The sequence below is a fragment of the Tenrec ecaudatus genome, chromosome 4 (genome assembly GCF_050624435.1).
Source record: "Tenrec ecaudatus isolate mTenEca1 chromosome 4, mTenEca1.hap1, whole genome shotgun sequence".
Taxonomy (NCBI): Eukaryota; Metazoa; Chordata; class Mammalia; order Afrosoricida; family Tenrecidae; genus Tenrec; species Tenrec ecaudatus.
The window spans coordinates 37,970,240-37,990,594 of record NC_134533.1 but is presented as its reverse complement, the minus strand read 5'-3'; the positions used below and the strand labels follow the sequence as shown (position 1 = coordinate 37,990,594).

At 42.5% G+C, this 20,355-nt stretch overlaps 1 protein-coding gene across 2 annotated transcripts in view; it reads left to right on the top strand.

Moving 5' to 3' along the window:
• The first annotated feature begins 339 nt into the window (after positions 1-339).
• The window catches only part of QSER1 (glutamine and serine rich 1), a 77,516-nt gene continuing 57,500 nt past the window's right edge, over positions 340-20,355 (top strand). For both annotated transcript variants that reach the window (XM_075545933.1, XM_075545932.1), the window contains exon 1: positions 340-834. In XM_075545933.1, the coding sequence (XP_075402048.1) occupies positions 650-834 (185 nt within the window). In that variant the 5' untranslated portion in view covers positions 340-649. The remainder of the gene's footprint in view (positions 835-20,355) is intronic.

Genomic DNA, 20,355 nt, shown 5'->3' with positions numbered 1-20,355 from the left:
CTGGATTCCCGCTCAGCCTTCCCTCCCGGCGCGGGGCGAGCCCCGGGCACTGTCCCTCCCAGGTGGGGCCCGGCGAAGGCGACAGCTCCCCGGCGGGCTGCCGAGGGCGGGAAGTCCACGGCCTGGGGATGCAAGGCCTCGCCAGCTGGGCGGCGTCCCTCCGGGTCTCCGGTGCCTGCTGGGCCCGGGGGCCTCGCGCCCCGTCCAGCCCGACGGCCTCCTGGAAGGCCGCCCGTGGACGCCGAGGCCCCGCCGGCGACCCGTCTGGCCCGGGAGCCGCGAGCGCGGGGCGCCGAGGGGAGGCGGGGCGAGGCCGCGGGGCGGAGGGGGCCGGGAGGTGCATCCTGGGAAATACACCAACATGGGGCGAAGCGGGCGCCGCCGCCGCCGCCGCCGCCGCCGCGAGTCCTGGCTGCGGGCGCGTCCGCTCCTCTGACGCCCAGCGGGGCCCTGCCGCCGGCCCTGGCCCCGCGTCCCCCCGCGCGGCCTCCCGAGCGCGGTCTTCGCTAGCCCGCCCGCGGGGGCCATGTGAGGGGGCAGCTCCCTCCGCCGCCGCCTCCTGGTCCCCCCGCCCCTCCCCTGCCGGCCCCTCACACTGGGCCCCAGCGGAGCCCCCACCGCCGCCCGCCCTCCCGACGCAGCCCCCGCGATGGACAGGAACTACGCGACCTCGGGCTTCGCCGACCCGCCGCCGCCGCCCGCGGCCCCCGCCGCTGCCAGCGCCGCCTCCCAGCCCCCCGCCCCCGCCTGGGCCTACGAACCGGGAGCCGCCGCCGCCGCCGGCGGCAGTAGCAGCAGCAGTTGCGGCGGCAGCAGCCCCAGCCTCAAGGCCAGGTAGGGAGGGTGGGCGGCGGGGTCGCGGTGGGCCAGGAAAGGCCGGGGATGCGTTTGGGGCCTTCGCGCCCGTGCAGCACCGCCCAGGGGTCCGGGCCGGCCGAGGGGGCGGCTGCCGACTCCTATGGAGTGCAGGGGCTGGATCGGAGCGCCCGGTGCGGGATTCACGCCCGGGGCCGGTCGGGCGGTGCGGGGAGGGCTGGGCGGGAGTCCCGGGGCTCCGTCACCCTCCGGGGGTCTTGGGCTTCCACGCGGTGAAGTTTGGGTTCGTGGTTGAACTCGGCGATCGAGGCGACCTGGGGCTGGCTTCGGGGGGGTCAAAGGAGGCGCCCGGGCGTTCCGCGCAGCGCTCTTCCATTGTATTGGGACCTAGGTGGCCGGCAATGTGGTCTCGGGGCCCCCAACGGTGTGAAAGTGGGGGAGGCGAGGGGAGGAAGCAGCCCCGAGCCCCGTCGAGCCCAGCTCTGCCCCTGACACTGTGTGTGGGTCCCGGGCAGGATGAGTTGCAGGCAGACCCCTCCCGGGGAGGGGGCCCGGCGGGCGCGAACCCTGCTGGCCCGGGTGACATATGTTTGCTTTGGTGGCCAAGAGAAAGCGATTTTTCCTCCACGCGTTCAAAGTTACTCTTGGGTTTTCCTCCCCCTTTTAAAACAGAAGGAAGTAAGGAATCATTCTTAGCCTTGAGGTGACCCAGAATTGGGAAGACTTGAGGGGAGGGGGTCAATAAAGGCCCTAAGGGTTGCAGAACCGAAGCATGCTCTCCATCTAGGTTTCTGAAGCCCGGGTTCATTTTGCAGTGCGGAGTTCAAGAGTTCATCTTTCCTCTAACATGACCAAGGGAATCTAAAATATTGAGTCATTCTTGGTGTTGAGCCGTGCATCATATATATAATATATATGATACATATTCACACTGAGAAACCGTCCCATTGGAATGAAAACGGGGAGGCGTAGTCTGCTGCTTTGGGAGCGGGGTGTTTTAAAGCCTCCTCTCCGGAACAATACTGAATCTGGTAGGTGCAGCTTCTGATTCCCAGGACCAGGGGGAATCCTGGGTTGCTCATGACTTCATCCTCAGCTACCAACCGGAAGCTCCGTGGCTTCATGATCTCATCCATTTCATTATTTTCATGGCAGAAGTGAACTTTTTTATTTGCTATATTACATAAAGTGTTTTAGGTGAAAGTTGTTTCTTTACACGAAAGTTCCATGTTCATAATTAGGAAAATGATGTAGCGAGTCTTTGTCTTGGTTTGGACCTTGGAATAGTGAGAGAGAGTAACAGTTTGGATCAATAAAAGGGAAAATGTGTAGCTTCCTTAGAAAATTTTAGGCCCTTTGTTTAAGAGCTGGATTTTTAAAAAAAGCAATATGCCATTTTGGAGCTAAATAATTGAACACTGCAATCTTTCAGAAATTGCCATAATTCATTCTTACGTACATCTAAGTTATTTAAAGGAGTTTTATGAAAGGCTTAGCCTTTCTCCTATTTACTTTTGGAGGTAATTTGACTTATCAGTTCTCAGGGGGCTTTGAATTCAATACAATTATTTATGTTAAGTTTACTTTTCACTGCACATCAGAAATAGGTATTTGTGCAACATGGCTTAGTTTTTCAAGTGCTAACTTTTTATAAGATTTATGGAAATACTTCCTAATTATTTCTGTTATTTATTTTAGCAGAATATTTCTGAGACAAGAAACTAAAATCTACTTAGCACATTTTCCAAATGTTACTTACTAACACAGAATGACTTACCAAACACAGTTGAAGGCAGTAATGTCCCTTCATTTGGAACATATCATTTAAAAAATGAGTCGATTATTGGAAATAATTGATATGTAAAGGCTAACCCCTTCCAAGTCCTTTGTGTGTGTGTGTGTGTGTGTGTGTGTGTGTGTGTTCGTGTTCCAGTGCATATTTGTATTTTGGTGGGTGGAGTTAGCAGAATTTTAGCTTAGGAAATACAGGCATCTCCTCACCCCACCATACTGCTTTGTTAAAGCCTTGTGTTAGGATCGGGCCATCTGTACAGGGCTGTACACACTTCTTAATTGTACCTCATTTTATCCGTCAAACTATGTCTCCTTTGATTTCAGGTCTATCAAAAATAGAGAATCTGAAATTATGCCCTGTAAATTTTAAGATAACTACATCTTCAGAAGCTGTTTCATATTTCTGAAACATTTAATAGGCTTTTTCATAATTCATGTAGCAGTTGAATAATTTTGCTCCTTTTGTAGCAGTTTCTTCTGAAGGTGCAAATGAGTACTAGTTGTCATGATTTAATATAAATAAACCTCCAGAAAAAAATCCTCAAAGTTAATTGCCATCAAGAAGTAGCTTCCAAAAATGAGCTGATTCCAGGAACCCAAGCGGAAAGCGAGTTTTGGGGATAATGAGGGCAACGAATGTATACGTGTGCTTTACACAATTGATGTATGTGTGGATTGTGATAAGAGTTGTAGGAGCCCCAATAAAATGGTTTTTAAAAAAGTAGCTTCCAATTCATAGCAACACTTAAAGGACAGAGTAGAACTGCCCTTATGGGGTTCCGAGTTTATAAGTCTTTAGGGAACAGAAAGGCTTGTGTATCTACCAGTAATGTGGATACATACTCATAAAAAATTAGCTTGTCTGCCACCTTGTTTAGAATAACCTATTTTGAAGCTGACAGATGGTAAAGACAGGCAGTTGTTACTGACATGGCATCCAAAAACCTACCTTATGTCTTTGGTCTTGAAATGCAATGTTTTCACCAGTTGGTGGGGAAAGAGCATGGTAAAAGTCTTCTGTGAGCTTTGAAACAATTTTGGGGGTAAAACAGCTCCGTTAGATATCACAAATGTCTTTTGTTTTAACATTTCAAAAATCCTCAGACAGTGGGAAAATCCAACATCTTTCCATCAATAGGCTTCAGAGGTGTTTTTTTTTAAGATCTAAAATAATACTTTTAGGTACATGCAAATTTCAGGTATGAAAACTGTTCCTATAAATCTCATAATTTGCACTCTTCTGAGATTTAGTTGCCCATCACTGTGTAATTGGAAATATTTTTCGTGGGACTTGTGGACTGTAAAAATCTTTGCAGACTTTGGAAATAATGTGATAATTAGGAGGCATTAAATAAACTGAAGACTTACTGCCCTTTTACTACCTGGTTTAAAACAAAGAGAGGCTGTTTCATCATGGTGATGGATGCTGTGCTTGTATTTGAGGACCCATCAGAGAGTGAACGGTAATACTTTGTAGGTAGATTTATATCTTTCTTTCTTTAGAAACTTGGTCTCACTTTTTGACACTTAAGTAGCAAGTAGTAGGATTTGTAATAAGTGTGATAAGTACTCCTCCCTCTTTCCCCAAATGATTAGCTTCTCTAAAAATGATCAGCTTGTATATGAAGGGTATTTGTTTGACTACTTTTTAAACAGACCTTTTTTCAAGACTTTTGAGGAAAGACCTTGTAAGATCACAATTTTTGAGGAGTAGAAACCATCTCAAGTTAGTGAAAGGTTATTTCAAATTTTTGCTCTTAAGAATTCAAAAAAGAAAAAAAATTCAAAAAAGTATTTTTACATAAAAACAATGTAAGTAATAAAACTCTGAAGCCACATTCATTGCCATGAAGTTGATTCTGATTCACAGCTGACTCTATGGGACAGAGTAGAACTGCCCTTGCAGGTTTCCATGACTGTAACTCATCAAGGGAGTAGAAAGTCTCATTTTTCTTCTTCAAAACCTCTGGCAGGCTTGAACCACTGACCTTGTGTTAGCAGCCCAATGTGTAACCCACTACATCAATAGTAGCTATAAATTTTCAACTACTTTGTGCTACTCTAAATATACATGGTTGTGTGTATTTACTGTTACATATACACATATTTTTTAATCCTTTAAAAATTTTTTGAGATAACCACCACTTTTACCTTCTTTTGTGGATGAGGAAACAGGCCTTAGAGATCTTAATATAGCCATAGTTACATAATATATAATCGATGTGGGAGTTTAGCTGGGCATTATGAGTCTGTAGCCTGCATGTTTAGCCATTGTACTGTACTGCTTCATGATATTGTTATTGTAGTCTAGTGCATCATCTGTCTATATTGTAGGTGAAATGAACTTTTGTGAGCTGGCCCAGAAACCTAGCCATTAATTCATATCCTTATTTCACAGTTCTTTGTCACTGTTGAAACATGCTTCTTTCCATATTTTCCTCCTACCTTTCTGGCCACCCCTCTCTCCTTGGTGTAATCTTCACGTGTCCTTGTTTCCTCAGGGTTTGGGAACAATAGGACGTGTCCCTTCTGTAATTTGTCCCAAGGACATCACATCCAAGCCTGTTGCCTTTATAGATCACTCTCTGTGGCGACGCCGTAACTTCTGACCAGCAAAGTGCATATCCAGCTGCCTTTTTGACTCTTTCCAGGTATTCTGTTGGCATTTAAGCCTGCCCACCTAGATTCTCTCGGGAGGTCCGTCTCAGTTAGTCACACATGTATTCACTTGTACTCACCCAGTCACTAACTCAGGACAGAAACAGAGGTACTGTGTTTTGCTGTCACCAAGCCCTTCTACTTGTATCTCTGAAATTATACCTTAAACCAGCCCACTTTCCCTTTACACTCCTTCACCCTGATCCACGGCCCTGTATTTCTCACCTGGGTAACTGTAGTAGCCTCCAAGCAGGCACAGTGAATCTTTTCTTTCCTCCTTTGTCACTTCATTCTCCTCAACATCCAGAGTGGTTTTTGAAAAACCTACGAGTCTCTGACCATCTTACTCTGTTGCTTAAAACCTTTCCATGGCTACTTTTAGAACTGAGAGTCATGTTTTAAAATGTAATGTACCCTGTCAGGCCTTGCATGCATCAGCCCATAACTTAGATCATACTAAATATCTTCTTCCCCAAAGCTTCCAAAAATCCCATTCCCTAGTTAACTTTTACCTTGCCTTATGTAAACACCTCATGCCTTCCAATCCCTCCCGCATAATTTGCTGTGTTGCAATGTTGCTATGTTTTCATAGTGCGTTTACTTTCATATCACTTCAGTGTGCTGTTTATGTAATTAGGAGCTCTCATGGCATAGTGGGCTACAGGTTGGCCTGCTAACCTGCAAAGTTCAAAACCACAAGCTGTTCCTAGGGAGAAAGATGAGGCTTTCTGCTTCTATAAAGATTTCTAGTCCGAAAACCCACAGGGGCAGTTTTACTCATCCTTGTAGGTTCTCTATGAGTCAGAATCAACTCTACGCAGTGAGTTTGCGTTTATTGATTGATGTGATCATTCGTTGGATAGATGCCTTCTCTAGAATGAAAATCCTTCGGGCAGGAAACCCTATCTGTTTTTCTCCTAGTATCCCTATCCCTCGTACCTAGTCTCCTAGTGCCTGGAATATAGTTAATACATGATGAATGCCAGAACTCTGCTTCAGGACAAGAAATTGGAACCTGTCCCACTGCCTTGTAGTGGGACTAAGATGAGGGCTTGGGTTCTTGTAATGATAGTAGTGACTTAGGGGTAATGGCCCCTCTGGAACAAAGTACTAAAATGTACTTTAAAACAAAAAGTCCAATGTTTTTCATTTGCTAAATATTTGAATGTCTACTATATGCTAGGCACTGCTGCCTTAGTCCTCAGGTAGTGGGTAAAGTGCAGAGTAAGCTCAGAGAGATCAAATGTACCACACAGAAGTAAATTACTGTTACTCTCTAAGCTCTACAGCAAAACTGTGAGGGGGGGGGGATTCTCATTGCCCCGAAGTGAATTCTGACTCCTTGTGATCTGTAGAATGGACTAGATCTGCCTGAAGAGTTCCCAAGGCTATGCGATCTTTACTGAAGCGGATTGTTTCTCTGGTTGGTGGTTCAAACCTCTGATCTTTAGGTTAGTACTTAACTGAACACTTAAGAACTGAGAAAACCACTGCCTTGTGGCTCAAAGAACTCTCGCATGATCTAGAAGAGAGAGAGTGAACCCACCGGCCACCTCTGTTTGGCCTCTAAATGTTGAAGGTCTTTGGAACCTGGAGTTCTGTCCATTTGTTTTCTCTCCACTCTGAAGTTGCCATACACATCAGATGATTTTCAGATTTGTGTATTTTGAGTCATACAATCTCTTCCTGGATATCTAATAAGTATTTCAAACTTGTGTGACCTAACTACCTTCCCCTTCCTAACCTGATCCTCCTGTAATCTTCCCCACTTCAATAAACAACACTGCAGTTTATTTAGTTGCTCAGGCTCAAGAAGTTGAATCCGCTCTTGATTCATGTTTTCAGTTCCTCAGTACATGTTATAGGCTTGATCTCCACATCCATAACTTCCCAAATGGACAATTTCACTTGCCTCCCAAGTGCTTCCCTTGCCTTTCCACTTTGGCCTTTCTGGAATTTGATAAGGAGCTTGAGTTAAGTTTTCAAAATATAAATCAGGTAATATCATTTCCCTGCTGAAAATTGTCTAGTGTTACTCGGAGTAAAATCCAAAGTCCTCTTGATAGGTTCCCAAAGCCCTTTGTGATCTCAGCCACAACAGATTGTCCCCATCATCCTGTCCCTCACTCAGCCACACTAACTTTACTTCTGTTCCTGAAATGTGCCAAGATGATGCCTGTCTTAAAGCTTTGCGATCTAGTATTTTCTCTCTCTGGAATTCCCTAAGTCTTTGTCTGGAGATCAGGTCTTCTCTTACACATTCACCCAGTTGCCACATGTCAGACTAGAGTGGTGCTAGACATATTTTCAATTGCCGAGTTAAAAAAAGTTTTGTCTTCTAAGGTAGGTAGGCCTTTCAGTTGCCTTTGGATACATTCCAACCACCAACTTTTCTGTTTGTATTAATTATTTGTACTACCCTACCTCCTTGATGTTATTTTCTCTCTGTGTGTGCCTTCAGTAACTTCTCATGCTAGTCTATCACATTGTTTTATTTTCTCTATAGCTACATCACTCAAGTAATTTTGAGGTTTCAAATAGAAAGTTAAATAAGAGATAGTTTACCAGACTGCTATGAGGAATGTAATAAGAGATTGAAACTGCTTTTGGTATAGGAAAAAAGGGATTTGAGAGAGGTTAAGGAATAACTCACCTGGGATTATTGGTCAGGTACATGTTAATTTTTTTGTTTCACGTTATAGAACATGGTGATTTTTTTAAAATCATTTTATTGGCGGCTCATACAACTCTTGTCACAGTCCATCCATCCATCCACACATTTGTTTGTACATTTGTTGCCATTGTTATCAAAACATTTTCTTTCTACTTGAGCCCTTAATATCAGCTCTTCATTTTTCCCCTCCCTTCCTCATGAACCCTTGATAATTTATAATTTTTTTTTCATGTCTTACACTGACCGCTGTCTCTCTTCACTCACTTTTCTGTTGTCTGTCCCCCTGGGAGTGGGTTATGTCGAGATTTCCCCTTTCGATCCCCCACCTTTCCCTTACTCTCCTGAGGGATTTATTGGTCCTAAGGGATTTATCTTTCCTGGATTCCCTGTGTTTCGAGCTCTTATCTGTACCAGTATATATGTTCTGTTCTAGCCGGATTTATAAGGGAGAATTGGGGTCATGAAAGTGGGGGGGAGGAAGCATTAAAGAAACTAGAGCAGTGGTTCTCAACCTTTCTAATGCCGTAACCCTTTAGTACAGTTCCTCTTGTGGTGACCCCCAACCATAAAATTATTTTTGTTGCTACTTCATAACTGTAATTTTGCTATTATGAATCGTCATGTAAATATCTGATATGCAAGATGTATTTTCATTGTTACAAATTGAACATAATTAAAGCATAGTTATTAATCACAACAACAATATGTAATTATAGATTGTGAAATATTTCTAATTACAAACAAATGAAATTTTGTCTTGAAGCATGGTGCAGCATGGGTAGCAGTCCTCGCGCCGGGTACTTGTATGTGGGCGTATCTGCATGTGGGAGGACCGGCCTGGAGAAGATCGAGGTGCAGTGTTTTGGTTCCTAAGACCATCGGAAATATATGTTTTCTGATAGTCTTAGGCAACCCCTGTGAAAGGGTCATTCGACACCAAAGGGATTGCGACCCACAGGTTGAGAACTGCTGACCTAGAGGAAAGTTGTGTGTTTCATCTGTGCTATTCTGCACCTTGACTGGGTCATCTCTTCCCTGTTACCCTTCTGTACGAAGATGCCCAGTTGTCTACAGATGGGCTTTGGGTCTCCACTCCGCACTCCCCCTCATTCCATGTAATCATTTTTAAAGGGACGTTTTGAACTGGGTGGCTTAAAGAAGAATCACAAAGTAAATAAAAATACAAATGTTCAGTTGGTCTACACCATGTGTTTTAGGCATTGAGAAAATTTAGTTGTAATTAAGACAGACATCTCTCTTAGGTAGTTTATGTTAGAGGGTAGGGGAGTCAGACAGCAAAGGCACAAGAAAATAGTCTCCTTGAGGAAGTAGCAAAGGCTGGGGTCAAACTCAGTTAAAACGCGGGCCATTTGGTGTAACAGGCAAGATTCACGTGGGTCACATCATATTGACAAATTTTGTTAAATTTATATTTTGAAATGAGGATTCAGGAATATGGATAGGATAATTAAAATACTATATAATTGCTTTTATTTATACATTTATTTTACTTAATGTATTTATAAAACTAAAACTACTCTATTTTACCTGAAACTTACCAGTGTTTTCCTCCTACTAGTTTTCACTTACCCCTTATGTTGTGGCTGGAAAATATAACAAAGTAACTAATAAAAAACACACAATGTTGGACAGCTGACAAACGTGATGCATAATCGTAGTGGCTTCCCTCTAAAATGTGAACCAGTGCTGCCACTAGGGATGATTCATAACTGCACAACCCGGAGTGCTCTTTCAAACCTTTCGGTTATAGGGATCTGTCTACATTAGGTGACACTGAGAGTGGCAGACTTACCGCTTCCAAACGTCACGAACTGAGTCAGTGCATTTATACACGTCCACAGCCCCCCAGGAAAGGCACTGGGCCACGTGCATGTTCATCTTCAGTAGTTAAAGGGTTAACTAGGGAATTGTGTGTGCGGCATTGCCTCGATCTCCCCTAAGCGCTATTTTCTTTATATCATTTTTTTCTATTTTCATTTTATTTCAGAGCATCGCAGGCCACAAAAAATTACCTTGGGGGCTGCATGCGGCCCAGGGGCCCCCAGTTTGACACTCCTGAAGTCAAGAAAGCAACCACTATAAATGCCCTAAGGCAAGAACAGATCTGGCAGCTCCCTTTTTTCTGATGTGAGCTTACTCTAGGTACAAAGCTAACCTCACGGCCATTGAGTCCATTCAGAGTCACAGCAGCCCTTGGTTGGTTTCTGAGACTGTAACTATTTATGGGAGTAGAAAGCCCAGTCTTTCTGCCTGGAAGCTGCTGGTGGTTCTGAACTACCACCGACCATGTGAACTGCAGCCAATGCATAACCCCTAAATCACCAGGACTCCTAGAGCCAGCAGTTCCTAAACTTTGAGTCAGCCCTTCGGAGTTTGGGGGCCTAGGTCCCCCTCCACCCCCCAAATTTCTGAATCAGTTGCTCTGGGGTTCAACTTGAAAACTTAATATTTCTAACAAGCTCCCATGACCTAATTCTGCTGCCAGGGACGTATTTTGAGAACCACAGACCTGGATCTCATCACAGTTGGGTTTTTGACATTCATCTCATTGCGTACACTGATATCTTTATAAAGCCCTTCCATGACACCAACTCTAAAGTAGTCCTAACAAATGTTCTTTATAGCAACACTTTGATTTTTTTTTTTTTAGCATTGTCCTCCTTAATTAACAGGATCAGAGATGGGGATTTAAGAGTCGGAAAGACACTTGTATAGAGATAGCAGTAACAGCTGAGATTAAAGTTTCTGGGGTAGAGAGTAGAGAGACCCAGGTACTGAACTTTAGACAAGAAAACTAAAGCAGTGAGATGTTCATTAACTTGCTGACGGTAATATAGTTAGTGGCAGAACCAGATTTTAACCCAGGAAGGGTGACTTCAGCGGCTTGGCTCTGCTTCTCAGGAAAATCCATTTGGGGTTTGAGGTGTAGGTTGAAATAAAATTGGCAAATGGAAAGAAGTCAGAAAGGAAATTGTGATGGAAGATTTTGAAGAAGGATGTTGAGACCCTGAGATTTAACATTTACCGTTTTATCAAATATTTTAAAGTTAGATGTTCCTAGAGAAGAGTTCTTCCTAGAGGTAGCCTTGGCGGTACAGTGGGTACTCGCTGGGCTGAGATCTGCAAAGTCAGCACTTTGAACCGTCCAGAGAGATGAGGCTTTCTACTCCTGTACGTAATTAGACTCTGAAAGCCACAGGAGCAGCTCCACCCTGTTATAGGGTTGCTATGAGTCAAAAGGACTCAATCGTGTCCTTAGGGGGTTACACATTGGGCTGTGTAATCACATGTTCAGCAGTTCAAGAACACTAGTTTCTCAATAGGAGAAAGATGAGACTTTCTTTTCTCTAAAGAGTTACCGTTTTGAAAACCCACAGGAGCAGTTCTATCCTGAGTCGGAATCACCTTGATGGCAGTGAGACTGGACTCAGACTAAGAACATACTCCTTTGCACCCTCATTAGAGAATGATACCTTTTCCTCCAGCCCTCCCAGTCACTACGTGTTCCCAAACCCGGTCTTATTTTACTTCATTGCATTGGCCAGTCTGTTGATTTAATGCGCGGATATATTCTGCTTTGTTGTGGTTAATACTTTAGAGTTTGAGTTTACTTGCCATAAATGTGAAGTTTCTTAAGGATTTTGACATGATCCAGTGTTGCTAGGCATTTATGGGGTGTAACTAAACATAAAATACTGAAATCTTTATATGACCTTCTGCCATTGCTTTCATTACCGTGCAAGCACTGATGCTATTAAATAACCAAATACCAGGTTTTCCTGGCCCAGTGAGGCTTGGCAATCACAAAAGTGTGGATAAGTATTCCATTTGCTTCGATCTGCTTAAATTAGATGGCTTAATGATTTAGATCATTCCTCATATTGTACAAACTGCAAGATGAACATTACTCTTTTAAAACAGCTGGTCCTATCATCACAAACAGATATTAAACTGTTTAAATCAGAGTTTGATTTGGTCAGAGTCACAAAGGGAGTGATGGAAGGATGCCAGAATGTAAGTGTGAACCATTTGGAAGGGTGAGATTTAAGCAGAACTCTGCTTAAGCAAAAAAAGAAAACTTGAGATGGCCTTAAAAGTTGTTAAGACTCATCATCTGTGTTTTAATATATCATAGGACATCAAGGTTTTAAACTTGTTATTAAGAGATGTGGTGATTTTGTATACCAGCTAATTTACTGTGGCTTACTATGCACCCTATTAAAAGCTAATTTTAGCATGTGTGTAGATGCATGTAGAGCATACTGTGAAGTGATCATGTATATAGAAAAATTTTAAAAGCAAATCAAAAGTTACTGACTAAGTTACCGTTTGGGGTGGTAAAATTTTTTAGGAAATAGTGATTGTTGATAATAAGTTATATTTTTTAAGTAGTTAAAATGGCAGTTTTATTTTATATAATTACAATAAAAATTTTAAAATAGTAAATTATATCATTATGAAATCCTTTGGACTGTTTAAAATACCTACCTCTTCTCCAAAATGTATTATTTTTTTCTAGAAATCTAAAGATGGGCCAACTAAGTGTTTTTTTCCCCGTGAGACTAAAAACCCAGTACTTTAAAGATGGAAATTTTCTTATGTAAACAAACTTAAAGATAATACTGTAATGAACCCCTCTGTATCCATTATTATTTGACACATGGACATTCTTTTGTCCTCATCTATCTCCATGTACTATTTTAAACAATTTCAGGCCATATCTCCCTTTCTTTCATAGTATATCTCTAAAAGACAAGTGCCACGACATTTTTAGCATTTTCATAATATTTAACCATACAACACCCCCTCAATGAATTGCTTTGATAAATGTGTCTTTCGATAAATTTTCCATACCTAACACAAGTAATCTTAAACCATCCTAATAACAGTGAATAACTAGTTTCTCAAGGAAGAAAATGTAATTAGATAAATAAAAGACTTTTTTCACCATGGTCTTTTAACTCCCAACAAATGTTTAGATGAGACCATGCAAATAAAGTATGTGGAACCCTAATGAGGGGATTGGTCAATTTTGCTCTCACTAGGTTTGAAAGGAGCCATCTCAGAGGAGGAACGTGAGGAACCTCATTATTCACATCAGGAAGCTGAATATGTCCTTTGGACTCAAGGACCTCCTACACACAATAGACAAAACGTTGTAACACCAGATGTGGTACAAGATGATGAGAAGGGATGGCAAGAATGGCACAGCATTGGCAGCAGCAGAAGAGGCAGTGCGTTAAGCTTTCTGGATCACTGACTAGGAAAGCTAACAATGCCTTCAGTCTTGCTGGCAGGGTATGGAACCTCTGGATTTTGACTACTGAGCTAGAGTGATGTAACACTCCCATGAGCAGAACAGACTGGGTCAGTATGTGGAAGTGAGGAGCTGAGATCCAGGGAGAGGCTTAACTTTTGTACATGACCGCGAAGTCTTGACCGAAGTTCCTGAGTCATTCCCAATCCTGAATTACAATGTTACTTCCTTAGCAGATGACATAACTGTTAGTACAGTCTGTGCTTTCTGTATGGCCACTGCGACAACTCATGAACCCGTCAGAGAATTAGAGAGTGCTGTGAGAGGATCGCTAGCACTAGAATCATTAGAAGATGGGGAAGAGGAGGTGTGTCTGCTGTCTGCTTCATAAGGGTCGACTTTGGGCTGATCCAGATGGCAGTGCTGCTTTTGTGAAGTTAAAGTCAGATGGCTTTGGGAGTAGGGGAAGCAGCTTGTGAGTAAATATTCTTTTCTCTACCCTTATTGAATTACAAAGTTCAATCAAGTAACATTTATTTGCAACCCTGCTTCAGTTTCATTTTCTTGATTTCTGATTTCTAAAGTGCTCATACTTAAGCAAGATGCCCCAGCCCCAGGTTCCCTTAATTTAAAAAAGTATCCATTAGATAGTGCTCATACAGTTGAATCAGAAATATGACTCCTATTTTATATTGTGAGAAATAACCAACTATATTATATAGTTAATTTAAAATCATTCATAGCATAAGCTCAGAGATACTCTTCCAGGAGCCATGTAATTCTGTGTACCTCTTCTAAATAAATCCTAGTGTCTTTGAGTAGTAAAACCAGATTCCATCAGGTTGATTGTACCTCACGGGGTTAGAGTAGGGTTTTCAGTGATTACTTTTTAGAAATAGATCACCAAGCCTTTTTTTCCAAGGAAAAAAGAGGTAGTAAATGTACAAAAGAGGTAATGAATACATGGTGGCAATGTGAGCTCCATGGTAACTTGCTTTGATAGGTGTGCTGCTTCTAAAAGAAACACATTACAGAAACATATTAGGGATAGTGAGAGTAGAACCTGAACATTTTTATCTTCATTCTGCAGGGATGACAGAAATAGAAAAATTAGGCGAAATAGAATTTAGGGCTTATGTTCAATCTGGTCTTTGGTAGCTCTTATGGTAGCTAAACATGACACACTGCCTTCACAGTTGTTTCCCTTTGAAATCGCAGACAGAAAGTCTTAAGTCACCTTGTCTTTGAAAGCCGTGTTCTTGGGCATGTGCTTCATATCCCCAGTACTGTTTCTTTTGTTGTAAATATTTGGAACTGATTGGTTTTTGAAGGCACCCGCATCTCACTTATCAAGCCTGTTAGGTTCCAAAGATCAAGTCAATACAAAACCAGGATTGCACAAGGAGGAGGAGGAGGATGCAAAAGCAAACCCTTAGAACTGCGTGCTCTTACCACTGTGGTGGTCTGCACCCAAAGCCCTGCCCATCGGCTTGACTAAAGGCACCATAGTTGGTGCTTCTGGGTCTTGACCAACCAATGGAGCTGGGAGTCAAGAAGGTCAATGGAGGTTTCTGCTTGTGCTCATGTCCCCGCAGCCACCCTCTCTCCAGCCTCAGTGCCTGCGGCCCCCACAAGCTTGGGAGGACCCATGGAAATGAGCAACATGCTGTTAGTCTTGCAGGACATGGAATCCAAGGCTGACAGGAGGGAGACTGACAACTGCTTAGAAGAGTTGCTCAGCAGCCCAGGTTGCAGAGGAAGAGGGGCTGCCCGCTTCTGTAGCCACCAGGCCCTGAATTATACTCAGTAGCTGTAAGACTTGATCCCTCTGGGCTTGAGTACAGGGTTACAGCAGCAGCAACAGCAGTAGCTTCCCCTACCTCCTCTTGGGCCACTCACAGGGCCCTACCTGGAAGGGCTCTCTTCAAAGCTATCTCCTCACTTTCACACAACGAGCTGCAGTGGTGACTTTGGTGGTGGGGATGGCACAGCAAGGGGCATGCTGGAGAGCTAGCTGCTTTAGCTGCAAGGGTGGTTCTGGACACAGGGAGAAAACTCAGATGAATGCACAAAATGGTAAGAAAATTAGTAAGATAGTAACTTTTGTTAGTAGTATCATAAATGCGAAACCCCTGATTAACTAACGAGATAGGACTGTCTGATGATAATGAGGAAAAAGTATGTGCTCTATTACTCCACTAAGCTGGTAATACTATACTGCTCTCTTCATTTCACCTTCTGTTAACCAACTTAACTGTTGTTGGTAGAAAATCAAGTCAACCTTTGTGGATATTATTAATGATTTTTGTAATAAGGCATAAATTTACACTTCTCAAGATATCACACTCCATTTAGTAGTCACTTGTTGATTCAAGTGTCAGTTTTATCTCTGGGATCTAAAATGTTCATCAGATCCCTGGAGGAAACGTAATTTCATTAAGACCATTCCTCTGAGACATTTTTAATATAAGGACCCGTTAGATAGATGGGGACAGGTTAAGGAACCAACAAGGGACATTGAGACACTCAGAGTGGCAGCAAGAGGAAGGCCCTGTTAGGCAACAGTTCTAGAGCCCAACAGGAGCTGCAGTTGAAGAAGGCTGCCACACGGCTAGAGCCGTGGTAATGAAGCAAGAAGGGAATGAGAAGAAATAGATCCTTCTCTCTACAAACGATTCTGCTTTGCCAATTCCTAGAGATCCTGGTGATCAGTCTGTTGGAGTTAGCCTCAGAGAGCAAAGCTGAGACTGAAGATGAGAGAGAGTGCAAGGAGAGAAAAACTGTCCATAGAAAAGATGTTTGCTCCATGTCATAAATTACATGATGAGAAGACAAGAACTGTTCTAACCACTCTTTCTTGATGAGGACTTTTACAAATGTAGCTTTTGAATTCATTTTAAAAAAAACTTTTAAGTGCCTTTTAGCTTTTTAAATTATCCAATTAACAATAATGAAAGAGTATAGCCAAAAAATTGCCAATTTTAACCAGAGTGACATTAATTATATTTACTATATTGTATAACTATCACAATATATCCTAGTTTTTCATCATTCCAAGTAAAAGTACCCCTCTGTACCCCTTAAGCCATTACACCCCCACCCCAGCACCTGTGAGGAAATGGTAGGGGCCCTGCTGACATCCTCTGGATACACATGGGACAAAGAGAATTCACCTCCCCACCAACCCAAGGCTGATGGCCACAAGGCAGAAGTTGACTTGCCTCCACCCTCCATCCTTATTTCACTTATTCTGACACCAACCATTCCTACTATGGCATTTCTCTGCTGAGTGTAATAATCCATTGCAGTAGCCACACAGAACTCACAGACAAAACTCAGAATTATGGGGGATTATTAGGGAAGCTAACAGGTTACCACAAGTCAGGATCATAAAACATAGTGCCTTTCTTCAGCCAGCAGCCAAATCTCTCTCTGGTCCTCAGACTCAGCTATGTAATCTCTTAACTTCTGCCTCCAGGGGCCAGGAAGGCCACCCATCACTCAGCCCCACTGTCTCATCGCTTCAGTGACACAGCCCCTCTGCTCCTATGCCTGTGGTCTTGGCATGGCACGGCCTCTGTTGCCTCAGCCACTTCAGGCAGGGTGGATCTTGAATGTGCTCCACTAGTCCTAGGAATTCTCGCTGATCCTGCTTTTGAGTTGGCTCTCTCATAACCAGAGAAATGACAAAATTGACCAATCCCTGAGTTAGAGTCCTCGATACCTTATTGTGTGGTCTTAGATGTTGGACTACAGTCCACACGGTTGGCAGTTCAAAACTACCAGCAGCTCCGAGGGAGAAAGACTGAGCTTTCTACTTTCATAAACAGTTAAGGTCTTGAAAACCCACGGGGGGTCACTGTGGATCAGCATTTACTTGATGGCAACGAGGTTCCCCCACCCTAATAATTTGGTGAGAGTTATTAGAAACATAGATTAAAGAGCCATAAATAATTAATTTTACTTCTCCACACCCACATAATTATATTTGTATTTATGCATTTGCTATTTTAGATATTTAAGTATGATCATATAATATTTATCCATTAGGTTATGACTTTTTAATTTAACATTTGTGTTCATGTGGGACCATGTATCAGAACTTCATCTCTTTATGACTGAATGATACTCCATTATATGTATATATCACATTTTATCCATTCATCTGTTGGTGGATACTTGGGTTTTTCTACCTTTTGGCTATTATGAATAAAGCTGCCAATTGAACCCTGGTGATTAGTTCTTATGTATTAGGCTCCAAGATAGCAATTTGAAACCACCAGTCAATAAATGAATTAAAATCAATGTAAGGAAGGTCGTAGGATGCCTAGTGGGGCTTAATCAAGGGCCATGTAAAAGTGAGGAATTACTAAACCTGAATGAAGACCGAATATGATGGTGGGACAAGAGGAAAGTAAAAGGAAATAGAGGAAAGAACCAGGAGGCAAAGGACATTTACAGGGGCCTAAATACAGGCATGTACAAATGTAAAAATATATATATATATATATAATGAGAGGGGAATAGAACCATGTACTCATATGTTAAGAATTAAGCTTGCAGATGGTCATTGGGTCTCAACTCAAGTACCTCCTTAACATAAGAACACTTTTTTCTAACTATCCAGCATTCTGTGATGCTCACCTTCCCTACACGATCACTGAAGACAAAATGGGTGCATAAGCAAATGTGGTGAAGAAAACTGATGGTGCGGGCTATCAAAAGGTGTAGTGTCTGGGGTCTTAAAGGCTTGAAGATAAACAAGCAACCATCTAGCTCAGAAGCAACAAAGCCCACATGGAAGAAGCACACCAGCCATCATGAGGTGTCGATGGGATCAGGTATTAGGCATCTAAGACCCAGAACAAAACCATACCCAAGGTGAATGGGGGTAAGGGGGCATGGAGTGGAGACCCGATGCCCATCTGTAGATAATTGGACATCCCCTCACAGAGGGGTAACAGACGAGATGAGTCAGTCAGGGTGCAGTATAGCACTGAAGAAACACAAGTTTCCTCTAATTCTATTTTTTCCCTTTTTTATTGTTTTTCCCCTTTAGTTTTTTTGGTGCTTCCTTCATATCACCCCACTATCATGACCTCAGTTCTGCCTTACAAATTGAATTAGACCAGACCATGACACTGCTACAGATAAGAGCCTGCAACACAGGGAATCCAGGATAAATAAAAGCCCTTAGGGCCAACAATGAGAGTAGCCATACCAGGAGGATTAGGGGAGAGTGGGGTGATAAAGGGGAAATCGATAACAGGGATCAACCTACAACACCCTCCCAGAGGGACAAATAACGGGAAAGTTGGTGAGGGGCGATGGAGGATGATGTAAGATATAGAAATAATAATCTGTAACTTATCAAGGGTTTGGGAGGGAGGGAGTGGGGGGAGAAACGGGGAGCTGATAACGGACTCAAGTGGGAAGAGAATACTTTGAAAATGAGGATGGCAGCATATGTGCGAATGTATGGACTGGGGAAAATGGTGTAAGAGCCCCAATAAGAGTATTTAAAAAGAAAAAGAAACCTCTAGCTGATCCATGGAAGAAAGAGGAGGCTTTTTATTTATGTAAAGAGATCCAGTCTTGGAAACTCAAAAGGGCTGTTCCTACCCTGTGTTATAGGATCTCTGACTTGTCATCAACTCAGTGGCAGTGAGTTTGGAATGGGGGTGGTCATTATATTGAACGGTACATTTGGTTTTAGGATTCTATATGCTGTAATTTTTAGTTTGGGAACTAAGGAAAGTATCATAGCAGGAGAAAGATGAGACTGTCCCTGGAAGGATAGTCTTAGAAACCCTTTAGGAGCCCTTCTACGCTCTCCGTTAGGGTCTCTGTGAGCTAGGATTGACTTGATGATAGTAGTGGAGTTTGGATAGTAAACAAAAGCTGAAACCACAACAGGAATCTGTATGCATACTTGAGAGCGTTTGGGTAAAATTGCCCTGAAAACGTACGCGGAGTGGCAGCCTCAAGGCAGCCACTCTCAGCCTTTCTTCCATTTAACAACATGAGGAGAGCCTCAAACAGATCATGAGAAATTCCAGTATCTTTTAATTCCATTTTCCATGACGTCCTTGAAGCTCCCTATACAACCGTATGCATTTTCTATTCAATTAAAATGAAGTTGTTGTTGTACATATGTGTAGTCAGTTTTCCTCAATCTAATTTAGCCTAATCATTGTTCTTTATCATTAAATAAACATGCTATGCCAGTTTTTAAACCTGCACGATAACCTCTTACATTAATTTAAAGGCTGTACTTATCTAATCTCCATTGTTAGACATTGAAATTAAATTGTCTACTGTTGTTTGGTACTATGAACAGTGATGTGATAAATGTCTTAGTAAACATCTTTGGACATATTTTTCATTGTTTCCTTAGAAAAAGCCTAGGTCATAAGAATATATGAAACCACAGAAAGGATGCACTCACCTACTGATAGCCGCTTTTATCTTTTCTTTCTTAACTTCCTTGATTTAACGACCTTTCTTCATGAATGATGTTCATGATGTCCTGCCAGTCATTAGTGTTCAGTGCACCAAATATGTTCTTGAGATATTTTCAAAATTCAGGTCATACTTTGGCTGTACTAGACTTGCTTTAATATGAACTTATATAGGAGCAAGTGATTGTTGCATAGTCAGCCCTTGGCTTGGTTTTAACTGCTGTTAATTGGACGCTTCCATTATCTTTTTCCACATATGTACTCCATGTGGTTTCTATGTATTCCAAAAGAAGTCCGTGGGTAGAGTCACCTTTTGTGTTGTTGAAAAAAGGGTATTTCCTATGAACAAGTCATTGGGTTTGTAAAATTCTATCATGTTTTCTCCAGCTTCACTTCTGTCACCAAGTCCCTATTTTCCATCTACTGTTGCTTCCTCTGTATTTCCAACTTTTGCATTCCAATTGTCAGTAATTATCAATGCTTCTTGATTGCATATTTGATCAATTTCCAACTGAAGTTGTTGGTAGAATTCTTTCATTTCTTTCCTTAGGAAATAGTGTCCACTAATTTGAATTATCTGATTTCATAGAATGTTAAAACTAAAGGTACTTTAGAGATAATTTTAAGCCATTTTAAAAATCATTTTATTAGGGGCTCATACAACTCTTATCACC